Source organism: Rana temporaria, chromosome 12 (genome assembly GCF_905171775.1).
Source record: "Rana temporaria chromosome 12, aRanTem1.1, whole genome shotgun sequence".
Classification (NCBI taxonomy): Eukaryota; Metazoa; Chordata; class Amphibia; order Anura; family Ranidae; genus Rana; species Rana temporaria.
In genome coordinates, this window is record NC_053500.1 from 92,370,905 (window position 1) to 92,385,674 (window position 14,770).

The 14,770-nt window shown below is 44.9% G+C and overlaps 1 protein-coding gene across 3 annotated transcripts in view; it reads right to left on the reverse strand.

Annotated features, from left to right (window-relative positions):
- RETREG3 (reticulophagy regulator family member 3) overlaps window positions 1-14,770 on the reverse strand; it is a 493,168-nt gene that overhangs the window by 417,070 nt on the left and 61,328 nt on the right. For 2 of the 3 annotated variants that reach the window (XM_040331843.1, XM_040331841.1), the window contains exon 3: window positions 13,078-13,170. The exons of the other annotated variant lie outside the window; for it this stretch is intronic. In XM_040331843.1, coding sequence (XP_040187777.1) covers window positions 13,078-13,170 — 93 coding nt within the window. The remainder of the gene's footprint in view (window positions 1-13,077; window positions 13,171-14,770) is intronic. 3 annotated transcript variants of the gene reach the window in all.

Sequence of the window (14,770 nt, forward strand, 5' to 3'; positions counted from 1 at the left end):
GATCTCGAGCTGCCTCGCTCCAACCCCCCCCCCTGCGTGGGAGTCCTCCTTTCAATGCCTGAGTAGCGTGTACCGTACACCGCACAGGATAGCACAGTGGACGGCTCACTTCATGCCCTCTTACCGCAGCAGCTGCTGACAGCGTGGAGCCGTTGGGACCCGGCTGGGTTCCCCCTCCCTCGTGCAGCGTCTGAAGGTGATCTGTTTGCATCCTCTGCTGGGAGATCAGGTGACTCTAGCTGTTCCGCTCTAGCCTCCCCCTCTGCATAGGGACTCTCTCTCCCCACTGATCGTAGCAGTGATCCTACACTGCACTGCACAGCGCAGCACAGCGTGACTGGATGGAGGAGTAAGTGTATAGCTAGTGAGCAGCTGTGCGTGTCCCCTCTCCTCTCTGTACTTTGTTGACCAGCTGAGCGCTGATCGGGTGTTCTGTGCTCTGAGTTCCCTGATGGAGGGGGAAAAACTAGCTGCTGGTATATTTACCTGACCCTTACCTGACCTTTCTTATTTTGTTAGCTGCAGCCTGTAAAAACACAAAGGTACTAGAATCCAAATCTCTTCCCCGCTCTGCTCTGTCCCTATCAGCTTTAACATAAACACTCCAGGACCTGAGGACTTTCACTTCTCTTTGGACAGGTCACGTGAGTAACGGACTGTAAAATAAATGCTAACTGGAATTGGAATGTCAATGGAATGCCAGTGCTAGTGCTATTGCTGAGCTGATGCTTTTCGTATTTGCTTCCCCATTTTTTGTTTCTCCTCTCTCCTGTTGATGGCTCTTAAAGCTACATGAAGTAGCAGGTAACAGTGATACAGGACTGGAGGGAATTTATGTAAACATAGCAGCAGTAGTAGAAACAGCCTAAAATAAGAGCTACTAAAGTATCCTGTTCGGAGGTATACTGAGCATTGATTGGTGACTGGTGGTGATTATTCTTGAGCAGATTGGTATACCAGGTACACTATTAAAAACGCTCTTTTTTGGTCTCATTTCTCTGAAGAATGGCAGCAGCTACAAAAAAGGGACAGTCTAATCAGGAGAGTGGGTGCCCTCAAATAACACGAGCTGCTAAAGATAAGGAGAAGGCAGCGCAGGCAGCTGTAGCAGCAGCTAAACTGGAACAGTTTTCACATACTTTAGTAAAGTCACCTGGAAAAGCGGCTCAGCATCCACAAACACAGGTTAAAAATCAAATAGGGACAGCAACAGATAGAAAAAGTGGTGGACAAGGGTCATCAGCTCCCAAAATAAAATAAAAACACGGTGGTGGAGCCCCAAGTTGGGGGGGTGCAATGGCATCAGCAAAAACTTTTGTAGAAGTCTCCTCAGCAAATACAGCAGATGACCCCAGGCAGGAGGAAGAGCCAACACTGAAGGAGATATTAAACGCCATAAATGCATGTAGGGGGTCACTGAATAACTTGACCGATCAGATAAAAGAAATAAAAGGAAAAATTAGTGATAATGGGCCAGGAACTGCAAAAGACTGTACAAAGGATAACATCAGTAGAAGAGAGAGTGAGCCAAGTAGAAGATGAGGTGTATACATTAAAACAACAGATGCAAGAATTAAAGGAACAAAATGGATGGCAGGCATCTAAACTTGATGAAATTGAAAATAGGTTGCGCAGAAATAATATTCGGCTGGTGGGCCTTCCGGAACACAGTGAGGGTACTGACCCTATAAAGTTTTTTGAGAAATGGTTCAGAGACATACTAGGGGAAGATGCCTTTTCACCGCTCTTTGCAATAGAAAGGGCCCATAGAGTTCCGTTCAGAGCGCACCTCAAGGATGGACACCCTCGGCCCCTACTCTTGAAGTTTCTTAACTTCACTGACAAGGCAGCAGCACTACAAAGAGCAAGAGAAAAAGGGGACATCTTTCATAACAGGTCAAGGATCTCATTATTTCCAGATTTTACTCCTGAACTTAGTACACGTAGGGCGGAGTTTACTCCTATTAAACGTAACCTTTTAAAGAACAAAATTAAATATGCACTAGTGTATCCAGCACATCTAAGAATAATGACAGCAGAAGGTCCTCAATTTTTTGATACACCCGGAAAAGCAGCACAGTGGCTGGAACAGAATAAAGCACAGGAATAAACTATGAGCTGATTGACTGGATAACATGGAGAAGACTGAATAAGAGTCACATATTGGGAAGGCAGGGGGGGGGGGGTTCCTTTTTTTTTTTTTTTTTTTTTTTTTTTGGGGGGGGGGTTGTGTTTTTTATTGTTTTATTTATTTATTTATTTATTTATTTAATTTATTTTTTTGGACAATTGAGAATTATCTTTAGAAATACCAAGGAAGAAAAGAATAGAAAAGCAAATTAACCTTAAGCACATATTAAAAACTAAAAGTAGAAGTCGGGATGTGGATAGATATAAAATGGGGTAGGGGGGAAGGTGGGGGGGGGAGGGAAGTAAAGGAACATACACTTATACACAAAATAAGGAACCCACTACTCCCCTTCCGGGGGGTGTGGGGGGGGGATTCGTTCCCCCCTTTTTTTATTATTTATTTATTTTGGGGCGAGTGTTGGGGAGGTGTTCGCGTGGGATCACGATAGATATGGATGATAATGGTAATGTAAGGGAAGGATGGAAGGGTGAGGTCACATGTAGAGCCCTAAGGGTAGGCCTAGATAGGCAAGGGGGGAGGGGGCAAAATTAGATCAGAGCACAAGTATCACGTATCACTTATTAAGCACAAGAGAAGGGAATGTACATGAATGTACATTTAAAATGGTTTCTTTTCCTAGGTAGAGTTAAAAAGGGTATACAATTCTTTTATTTTTATATGATGTTAAGGGTCTATTTTTTTTTTTTGTCGGATGTTTGGCTGGGTATGAGAGCTAAAATGATAAATATAGGCTCCTGGAATGTTCGGGGGATGGGGGACCCAGTGAAAAAAGCTGCAGTTTACACTACCCTGGAGTGGTATGGGGTGGAGGTGATATGTATTCAAGAGACCCACTTGACCAAAGAAACAAAGTTAAAATTGTTTAATAACAAAAAATATCAAAGCCAGTACCATTCTGTCCACTCTTCCTACTCTAGAGGAGTGAGCATAATGGTAAAAACAGGCGTATCATTTGCATGTATAGAGTCAAGAATAGATGAACTGGGTCGCTATATTTTTCTGCACTGTTTGATAGAAAATGTACCATATGTATTGGCTAATATTTATATACCCCCTCCCTTCAAGATGGAGGTTTTGTATAAGTTAACGGAATTTGTGGCAAATAAGGTAAATATTCCGGTATTAGTGGTTGGAAACTTAAATAATGTGTTAAATAGAACGATGGATAGATTTCCCCCGGGGACACTGAGCCCAGGGGAAGGAGAAGGGCATCTAAGTCAATTCTTGAAAGCGGTTGGGTGGTAGGACATTTGGAGGGTGAAACATCCAGATGTGCGGCAGTACTCCTGTTTTTCAAGTACATATTCTACACTATCAAGAATAGACATGGCCCTGGGAAACTGTGCAAGTTTACAAGTAGTTAGTAAAATATCCTACTATCCAAGAGGGGTCTCTGATCACTCTCCTCTGGTGCTGTCACTGAGTACAGGGAAAAAATGTCCCCCAAGCAATTGGAAAATAAATCCCTTCTGGTTAGAAGTGATGGGAAAACCAGAAGAAATTAGCATCAAATTAAGGGAATTCCTGGACTTCAACACAGGGACAGCACCAGAGGGAGTGGTGTGGGACGCCCTAAAGGCGTTCCTCAGGGGTATATTGATCCAGCAGGTAGCTAAGATTAAGAGAAACTCTAGGGAATGGGAGGAGAAAATCAGGGAAGAGGTTCTAGAGGCTGAAAAGCAATATGTGGAAAATCCAACACTGACTAAACAACGGCTATGGTTGGAGAAGCAACAGGAATATAAGTTGGTGGTTAACAAGAAAGTTGAAAATAAGCGTCTATTTCAGGAGCAGAGCGCTTTTTCGGAAGGGGAAAGTGTGGGCCATACGTTGGCCCTCCTAGCGAAAACTAATATGGTGCCCTCTAATGTTCCCGCAGTTAGGATGGTAGGAGGTGGGATATCATCTGAAACATCTGTAATAGTGGACACGTTTGCAGTATATTATAAAGATTTATATAGATCAAAAAAAGGGGGAAGCCAAAGTGCAAATGGAAGAATTCTTTAGAGGAATAGGAACCCCAGTTCTAACAGAGGACAGAAATGCTATGGAATGCCAATTACATTATCGGAACTACAACAGGCAGTCAAAGGACTTTCTAATCAAAAGTCCCCAGGGCCAGATGGCCTACCAGCGGAGATTTACAAGCAGTACGGTGAGGTGTTGCTCCCGGAATTACTAAAAACGCTGAACTGGGCGATAGAAGGAGGAAGGCTACCCCCCTCAATGTTAGAAGCAATCATTATAGTGCTCCAGAAGGAAGGGAAGGATCAACTAGATACATCATCTTATAGACCGATATCTTTGCTTTGCTCAGATGTAAAAATATTGGCTAAGGTACTGGCAACGAGAATAAACAAATATATACAGAAATTAATACATCCAGACCAATCTGGATTTATTCCAAATCGGTCTACGAGTATAAATATAGGAAGGCTGTACCTAAACTTACAGACTCCGACGGAGAATGGGGGAGATAGATCTATCCTATCATTGGATGCCACCAAGGCCTTTGATAGTCTGGAGTGGGACTATCTCTGGTATGCTCTGGAGAAGTTTGGGTTTGGTCCATCCTTTATTAAATGGATAAAGTTACTGTATAATTCCCCAAGGGCCAAAATAAAAATAAATAATGAAGTTTCACAGTCGTTTGAATTGGAAAGGGGAATGAGACAGGGATGTCCCCTGTCCCCCCTCCTATTCGCCCTGGCAATTGAGCCCTTGGCGGCTGCTATTAGAGCTAGACAGGAAATACAAGCGTTCCAGAGAGGAGCAGAGGAGGAAAAAGTTGGCTTTATGCGGACGATATCCTCCTTTTTTGGGCAACTCTACAACTTCCCTTAAAACTGCAGTTCAATTAGTAGAAGCGTTCGGACGATTCTCGGGCCTAGTAATAAATTGGGAAAAATCAAGACTCTTACCAGTAAACCCGGTAAGCAATATGGATGGGATAGGAATCCCTCAATTAAAAATCGGGGAAAAGATGGAATATCTGGGCATCGTGGTAACACGTAACCCAGAACAATTTATAAATGATAATCTAGTGCCAGTCCTGGGTAAGTTTAAACGCAAAGCGGATATATGGGGACATTTGCCACCGTCGGTGGCCGGCCGCAGCAATCTCATCAAAATGAAATGGATGCCACAATTGCTTTATATACTCCACAACTCCCCAGTATGGATTGATAACCGATGGTTTAAAAAGATAGAGACCCTCTTTAGGACCCTAATCTGGAAAAAGGGAAAAGCAAGGATCAGTCTCCGAACGTTGCAATTGCCAACAAAAAGAGGAGGGCTAGCGGTCCCATATCCTTATAGCTACTTTTTGGCGGCACAGTTGCAGCATTTGGAGGGGTGTAGTATAGAGGGGGGTGGAAATGCAAGTGGGAAAATGATATTAAGAGGGTCTCCTCATAGATCTGTAATAGAGACCTTAGAGGCCAACTCTTTCTCGGTGAAAAACCCAACAGTAAAGATGATGGTAAGAATATGGCAAGCAGGAAAATCAGCTTTGGGTCTATAAAGGACTAACAGAATATTCCCCATTATGGGAAAATAATAATTTAAAAGAAATTGTGGCCATGGGAAAATTAAAAGAATGGGATAAACGTGGGATAACCAGAGTGGCACAACTGTATACAGGGTGCACATTAAAACTTTTCTCAGAGCCAAGCAGTGAATATAGCATCCCAAACTCCATGTTTTTTACCTATTTGCAGGTCAGACACGCATTACAAGCCCAATTTAAAGTACAGCCGGTAAGATGGCAAAAGCTCACGCATCTCCAAAGACTAATTAAGACGGGGGTTCTGAAAGGTCTTATCTCAGAATTGTATGAACGGATTAGCGATCAGTTAATAGGAAAAGAGAAGCTGAGCAGGAATAAACAGAGGTGGGAGGAGGATATTGGCCTCATAACGAATGACCAATGGGACAGGATACTGGAACTAGGGACAGTGGTCTCATTAGCCCCGTCACAACGGGTCTCTCATTTATTCCTCCTCCATAGAGTCTATTATACCCCCAAGAAATTACATGGTTTTGGATGGAAGTCAGATGATAAATGTCCCAGATGTCAAAACACAGGGGACCTCATCCATATGATGTGGAAGTGCCCAAAATTGCATAGATATTGGGTAAAAATTCTGGACATTATAAATGCAACCTTTGGAATCACTCTGGAACTTGAAGCCAGGGTTTGCCTATTAGGATGCATTGAAGAGAGAATGGGGCAGAGGGATATATCAGAAGCAGCTATAAGATGTCTGTTCCAGGCGAGGAAACTGATAGCATTAAAATGGCAAGCACAAAATCCACCCACAGTAGAGGAATGGTTTAATGTAATGAACAGCACAATAGGGAAGGAAAGGGGAACATGGATTAGACGGGGCAACCTCAAAAAATGTAATGCAATATGGGAGCACTGGTTATGTAAAATAGGCCGCTCACTTTAATCAAGGAAAGATGGGTAAAGAATAATATAAGGAAAAGAACAGAACTAAAAACGTGTATGCACTTTAAAGGCAAGATAGGAGGAAGGGAGGGAGGGGAGGGGGGGGGATGGGATGTATGGATATTTTTAACTTTTGCAATACATTTTTTGTAAGCACATAAAATGCACTGAGTATAAAATATGGTTTTGTATTTTTTTCTGCTGTATTTGTACGGAAACAATAAAAAAAAAGTATTGAATTTAAAAAAAAGAAACAGAGTTACCGGTAAGCCTAACTCCGGTATTTTCTCTAGTCGTCTTCCAGGACAGCCTCTTGAGATAAGCAATAACTTACTTGTTTAGGGTGGGACTACTGTTTGGAGGACCTTCCGTCCAAAGGCTTGTTCCTTGTCCGACAGTAGGTCTAAACGGTAGTGTCTTGCAAATGTAGAGACAGAAGACCATGCTGCTGCTTTGCATATCTCCTCCGGGGAGGCTCCGGCTCTCTCCACCCAGGATACCGAGACCGCCCGGGTAGAATGTGCTTTGACCTGGGGCGGTTCCTTACCCCCCGACTGATAAGCTTCTCCTATCGCCATCTTAAGCCACCTAGCGATAGAAGATTTAGATGCTCCGTAACCCTTGCGAGCACCCGAAAAATTAACAAAAAGACGTCTAAACTCTTTAGTAGTTTCTAAATAGAACAAAAGGTTTCTTTTGACATCTAACAAAGTAAATAATTCCTCATCATCACCTTCTGAGGAGGAACGAAAAGTTGGTAGGACAATGTCCTGGGTCCTGTGAAACACAGAGGCCACCTTGGGCAAAAAACTAGGGTCCGTTTTAAGGATGATTCTGTCGTCTAGAATAACTAAAAAAGGCTCTCGAACCGATAGTGCCTGTAGATCACTGACCCTCCTGGCTGATGTGATTGCTACTAGAAAAAACGTTTTTCAGGACAATATGTCTCAGTGAAGATTTCTCCAGGGGCTCAAAATGCTTCTTGGTAAGGGCTCTAAGCACCAGAGAAAAGTCCCAGGTGGGGCAGGCTCTCACCTTCACAGGTCTGGACCTTGCCAGGGCTTTAAAGAAATTTCTCACAAACTGATTCTGCTGGAGTGAGGTTTTAAGGAAAATACTCAAAGCTGCAGATTGCACTTTAAGGGTACTAACATACAATCCCATGTCAACCCCTGCTTGTAGAAAATCCAGTACAACTGGAACGCGCAAACATTCCACTCCTTGCTCTGCTAGCCAGGAACTGAATCTCTTCCAAACTTTGGTATAGATCGCCCTAGTTATGGGTTTACGGCATTCTAGGAGAGTTTTGATGACCTTATCTGAGAATCCATGAGCCTTCAGCAATTGCTCCTCAGATACCATGCTGTCAACTTCAGGCTTTCTACCTGGGGGTGGAAGATCGGGCCTAAGGAGATTAGGTCTTCTCTGACCGGAAGTGCCCAAGGTGGACTGATAACCAGCTTCTTCAGACTAACAAACAATGGCCTTTTGGGCCAGAATGGTGTAATTATTCTCAGGTCCAAGTTTTCCCTGAGGAATCTCTGAAGGACCTTGGCGATCAGCCTTACCGGAGGAAAGGCGTAGGCCAGAGTGTAACGCCACTGGTTGGCAAAGGCATCTATTCCCGTGGCTTGGTCCTGCGGGTGGATAGAAAAGAACTTGGGTGCCTTCTTGTTCTCTTCTGAAGCAAAGCGGTCCACTTCTGGCTGCCCCCAGTGAGACACTATGTCTCTGAACACTTCCCCGTTGAGGGACCATTCATCCTGGTTTTTAGGTTGTCGACTGAGGAAGTCGGCTAGGTTATTCTGTGAACCCTTCAAGTGAACTGCTGATAAGGAAGCCAGGTTCACCTCGGCCCAGCACAAAATCTGGCCTGCTATGGTTTGTAGAGCCGGGCTCCTTGTGCCCCCTTGTTTGTTTATGTATGCTACGGTTGTCGCATTGTCCGTTCTTACCTGCAGGTGTTGTCCCACCACCTGCGTCTGGAAGGCTTCTATTGCTCTTAGAACTGCCAAGAGCTCCCTCTGATTCGAGGATCTCTAAACTTCCACTGGCAACCAGAGTCCTTGGGCCGAATTCCCCTCCAGGTGGGCTCCCCACCCTAGAAGGCTCGCATAGGTAGTTACTACTAGGGCTGAAGGAGAATTCCAGGATAGACCCTTCTCCAGGTTTTGGAGGGTCCGCCACCACCATAACGTTCTTTTGATGCTGGCTGGAATCTGCATGGGAAGGTCCAAAACCTTCTCTTTTGCCATCCCAATGTCTCAGCATCAGATTCTGCAGAGGGCGTTGATGTAGCCTGGCCCAAGGCACTGCCGGGAAACAGGCCGACATTAACCCCAAAACCCTCATCACATCTCTGACCAGGGCCACCTGGTTGGTTTGGAGCCGAGCTATAGCTTGTTCCACCTTCTGAATCTTCTCCCTGGAAAGAAAGACTTTCATCTCCACTGAGGAGATTCTGTAGCCTAGATACAGGACTTCTTGAGATGGAGACAACTGGGACTTGTCTTCGTTGATTAACCACCCTAGAGACCTTAGGAAGCTCAGGGACTCCTGTAGGTCTTTCTCTAGGAGGGGACAACAAACAGGAGATCGTCCAAGTAGGGGATCACTGTAATGCCCTGGATCCTCAAGGGTGCCAAGGCCTCTGCCAGGACCTTGGTGAAGATCCTCAGAGAGGAAGACAGTCCGACGGGTAGTGCCCGAAACTGGTAGTGCATTACTCTCGGACCTCTCCGTACAGCTAGCCTCAGGTATCTTTGACATTCTAACCGTATGGGAACATGCAGATAAGCGTCCCTGAGGTCTACCGTGGCCATAAAACAGCATGGGTACAGGAGGTTTGTCACAGAAAAGATTGACTCCATCCTGAACCGCTTGTACCTTATGTACTTGTTGAGGGGACGAAGGTTCAGAATCAGCCTGAATTTCCCGGAGGGTTTCTTCACGACAAATACGTGAGAATATACCCCCTGGCCTTCTTCCTCCTGGGGGACATGAGCCAGGACTTTTTGGTCTAATAAGTCCCCTAGTAATAGACCCAGGGCTTCTGCCTTTTCCCGGTCTTTTGATAACTGGGTAACCAGGAACAGGGGAGGAGGAGGGGAAGTGAACTCCAATCTGTGACTGTTCTTTATAATATCCTGAACGAACAGACTTGAAGTTGATCTTTTCCACTGTGGAAGGAATTCCCCCAGCCTTCCTCCCACAGGGACGAGGGCGTCACTGGGGCTTGGGGGTGGTCTGAGCATTGAACAGAATACCTCCTCTACCGTGCCCTTTTTGGCCTGACCAATGCTTCCTGGGACGGGCCTCTCTCATTTTGGTTCTGTTTGAACCCCCGAAAAAAATGTGTCATGGTCTTGCCTCCTTGCAGGCTTCTTATCACCGACATGTGCTGGCAGCCATCTTGCTTCTTGGGGTTCTTATAACTTAACACACCCTGCGGCTCCTCCTTCCCACTGGGAGGAGCTGGATGCTCAGTATATATATATATATATATATATATATATATATATATATATATATATATATATATATATATACATACATATACATACATACACACACACACACACATACACACACACACACACAGAGGGCTGCTGCAGCATTCCCTTGCTTGGGCCTCTCGCCTACACGCTCCTGTGATTGTGCTGCTTGCTCTTGGTTACCAACCCGGCTTCCACGGACTATGCTTCTGGCTCCTGATCCCCGATTTCGTTCGGACTATCCTTATGGCTCCTGATCCCCGGCTTCGTTTCACCACCTATCTCTGACCACGGACTCCGGCTTGGCTGACTCCCATTCCTGGCTATCGACCCTGGCTCCGGTGGAAGACTCTGCTGACTGTTTGATCATCCGTTTGGACTTTAACCTTGCTGTTTGGTTTTTAATAAAGCCTTCCTATTTCATTTATCTGTTGTACGTCTGATTCATGCTTCCGTGACAAAACGCTTCTTCTCGTTTTTCTCTTTTCTGGAAAGGCTTTCTTTTTGTCTTGAGTCCTTTCCAATGCCTCCTGGAGGCCAGGCCCAAATAAGTGGTCACCTGACAACGGTAGGCCGCAGAGTTTTAACTTGGATGCTGAATCCCCCGTCCATGTTTTTAGTCAAACAGCACTTCTGGCTGCATTGACCAATGCAGCCGACCTTGCCGCCAACTTCACTGACTCTGCTGAGGCGTCTGCAAGGAACCCGACCACCTTTAACAGCAAGGGAAAGGACTTCAGTATCTGCTGCCTAGAAGTACCCGCAGAGATGTGAGACTGCAACTGCCCCAGCCAGCACTCCAGATTTCTGGCCACGCAGGTGGCTGCGAGGGCTGGTTTTAGACCTATTGCTGAAGCATCCCAGGCTCTTTTAAGCAGTACCTCGCCTCACTTGTCCATGGGATCCTTTAGTGATCCCAAATCGTCAAATGCCAGGTCAGTTTTTTATAGACGCCTTGGCTAGAGGCGCATCTAATTTTGGAACTTTGTTCCAAGGATGGGAAACATCGTCCTCAAAGGGAAACCTCCTCTTGAGACTACCCGAAAAGAAGGGTCTCTTCTTGAGTTGTTCCCACTCCAGCAGAATCGCCTCGATAAGCGATTTGTGCACGGGAAATACTCTGGCTTTTTGAGCACTGCAACCCTTGATACATTTGGTCGTGCTTGAACAGTTGGACTAGCTCCTCGCGGATTTCCAACGTTTCGTAAATTGCTCTCAATAAGTCGCCTACATCATTGAGGGATAACTTATACCTCGACCCCCTGGAGGAATCTTCTTTCATCTCCGAACCAAATGCAGAGTCCACCTGGGAAGAGGTTTGAGATCTGGAGACACTTCCCCTCACTGACCAACCTGCTTCCTCCTCCTGCTCTATCCCTACCACTGAGGGCTCAGACAGGGATGGTGCACTAACTGCCCTGCAAAGGGGGGACGGCATCTGAACCCTGTCCATCATACCCCTGAATGATTGGAAGGTAGATGCTAGCTCGTCTTTAAAAGATGCCAGGACTTTATGGCACTCTGCCGCTGAGTCATCCTTGACGAGACGGGCGATGCAATCTGGGCATAGTGGCTTCTTCCAATTAGAACCTAACTTAGCCCCACAAATAGCACATTTCTTCTTGGGTATCTGGACCGACGTCTTGTCCTGGGCTTTACCCTAAAAGTAAACAATCAGGACAAGAACCAATTAGAATACCCCACTGACCCACCTCACATCTGTGTCGGGAGTCAGCTAAGAAGTGCCAAAAAATTACCCATTACCTTAGGTTCCCCACCCAGGGAGGGAATAGTAAAGGTCTCAGAGAAAGAGTCCTGATCCCCCAGTATAAGGTATGGCCTGCTCTCACCCCCTTACCTGGGAGATGCCGGAGCCAGTTGAGCCGGAATCCATAGCTGTCCCAGCTTCCTCCATGGTCTCTGGTGCTGCGCGGTCTCTCGAGCTTTTTTGCACCACTCCGGATGCCTGTAGCCCCACGCTGTGCCGCAGATGGACGGGACCATGTCCGTACGGCGCTCGCTGATGACGCTGTTCCTGTCCGGACGTCACTTCCGCCCGCTGGAACGCAAGTCACCCCCCCTCGGCGGCGTTTCCAGAAGTCCGGTGGTTGAGAAAGCCTTTGGCATCATGGCCCGCCGATTGCGTTTATTTCTGACAGCAATAAACATAGCAGAATACAAATGGAACCATATCATCCTATGTTGCTGTATTTTGCATAATTATCTCAAAAGACATTCTTCCACCTACTTAACACTATTGCCTGATGAGGCCGTTGATGTTGCTCCGGTGGCGGCCCGTGAGGCTAGCCATACAGGCTTGGCCCCCCAAAGCGCTCGTGCTGTGCGGCAAACATATGTCGAATATTTTATGGGGAGGGGGGCCCATTCCAATGCCAGATCTTGGCTGAATAAAATCTTATTTTCTGCAAGAAACAAGCCACACATTTTTGAGTATACAAATATGTTTATTTTTTAAGAGATATAAAATCAGGTTTATTTTTTAGTTTTCAATAATTTACACAAAATTAGTTTTTTTTTCTTTTTAAGATTTGCATATAAAATCATTTTTTTTTCTTTTTTTAAATTTACATATAAAATCCGTTTTTTTTTAATTTACACGTAAAATTAGGTTTGGTTATTAAACATAAACTTTTTGGTAAAAAACATGCATACAAAAAAACATAAAACCTTAAAAAAAAAAAAAAATTAAAGCCTCCCCAGAACATCCATCAAATTGTTAAGCTTTTGTTCCACCCTTTTGGTTTTCTCTCTAATCTGCCTTGAAGCAATATGCATGTCTTGGATCTCAGCCCTGCAGGACAACACCTCTCCAATCAACAGCTGGGCACTGTAGGTGTCCATTTTGTCACCAGTACGAATAGCTCCTGAAATTTGGGACCAAACCATGTATTAAAATTATGCAGGCCTACATCTATAAAAGGGACAGATTACCTGAAGCTGTGGTATATGACACTTACCTGATGTGGTGGCAGTTTCAACTTCCTCCACATCCCGCGGGGGTGGGGCTTGTGTGGCGTTTTGCTGCTCCTGGCTTGACGCTTGATTGCGCCCTACAAGAATGTAGAAAAGGGAAACATGATTTAAAAAGATTAGAGGCCTGAAAGAGGAATATGAATCATTCTTCGTAGAAATTGTGGGACTATTGTTGGTTTTAACAACCCTTCTACGCTGAACACAGGATTGTAGGCATTACCAAAGCTCATTAAATTCTCTATCTTTGGTCAAGTTTTCTACATGGACGCAAACCAAGTATCCACTGGATCACCTCACCTCTGTGTGGCACCCTAAATAGGTTGTTCTTGTGGCCAACAATTGTGCTACTGAGTCCACATGTGTAACCAACTGCTGAGCATACTCTCCTTTTGCTGTATATTGTCTTAATTTTGATTATTCAAATCTAGTTAAGAACACATCTACATTACACAATTGATCTCACATAAATAAAGCAAGATGTTGCAACTTTCATGTTTGTGGGCACAATAATTGGTCGTAGGAGTCGTCGTTCATTCGATCAGTAATAATAAAAGACAATCTTTTTGTCTGATACAGTGTATAAACTCCCATTTGGCAATGCAAACTAGGCATGACAACATTTCACAAAAAGATCGTCTTATTATTTAAGTGATCGAATGAACGACGACTCCTACGACCAATTATTGTGCCCACAAACAAGAAATACATACAGTACAACCTGAAAGAAAAAGCACATGCCACAAAAAAATAAACAAAATGATTACACAGGAAAATTACTTACTTCTTCTAATGACTCTTTATCTTCTCCATTTGGTCTAGCTCTCTTAATTTCAGGTCCGACCACCTTTTCTTGAGCTGCTCTTTGGACCTGCACATCCCAAATTTCTGGTGGAGACTCCTCACCACTTTCTCCATTATTTTGGCCTCGACTTTGTTGGGATGCCTGTAAGGGCCATGTTTGGCAACGTAGCCCTCCCTCCCTAAGATGGCCACCATGTCCTGAAAGGACATATTTGAGGCCTTGTACCTCCTTCTCCTGGTTCTTATGTGTGCTTCTGCCTGGCTCCTGGCTAGAGTTTTCCATACTCTGCATGTCCTCCATGTTGTTCCACATTAAACGAGAGAGAAGGGGCGGGGAAAGTACTAGACCCAACGTCAGGGGCAGGGAAACGTGCGGAGCATCACACGTGCGCAAGTGTATAAAAGGGATACCATGTGAGTGAAAATGGCGTTCCACGTCTGTGGAAGAAGGCGGAAGTAACGATCCTGTCATACGACGGTACGTAACTTTATTTTGGACGTTATTAGTGATCAGTGGCTGAGTTTGTGGGCTAGATATGGTTATAAAGCTTTTCAGTAGTAGTGGCTTGACTGACATTAGGTTTTTCATTTAATTTGGACTTGCAGAAAAAATGAAGGCCTTTAAAGACCCAGAATTCTTGACAGAATTTATCCAAAGATGGAAGGATCTGCCTGTACTGTGGCAAAGTAAAAGCAAACAAAATAAAACCAAAGACGCCAGGAAGAAAGCACGGGAGACCCTGATGGCATTTGTAAAGACAAGGGTCCCCAACGCCACAACCACGACTGTCACCAACAAAATAAATACCATTAGGGGCACCTACAGGACCCAACGTACCCAAGACCTGTCCTCAATGAAATCTGGAGCTGCAGCTG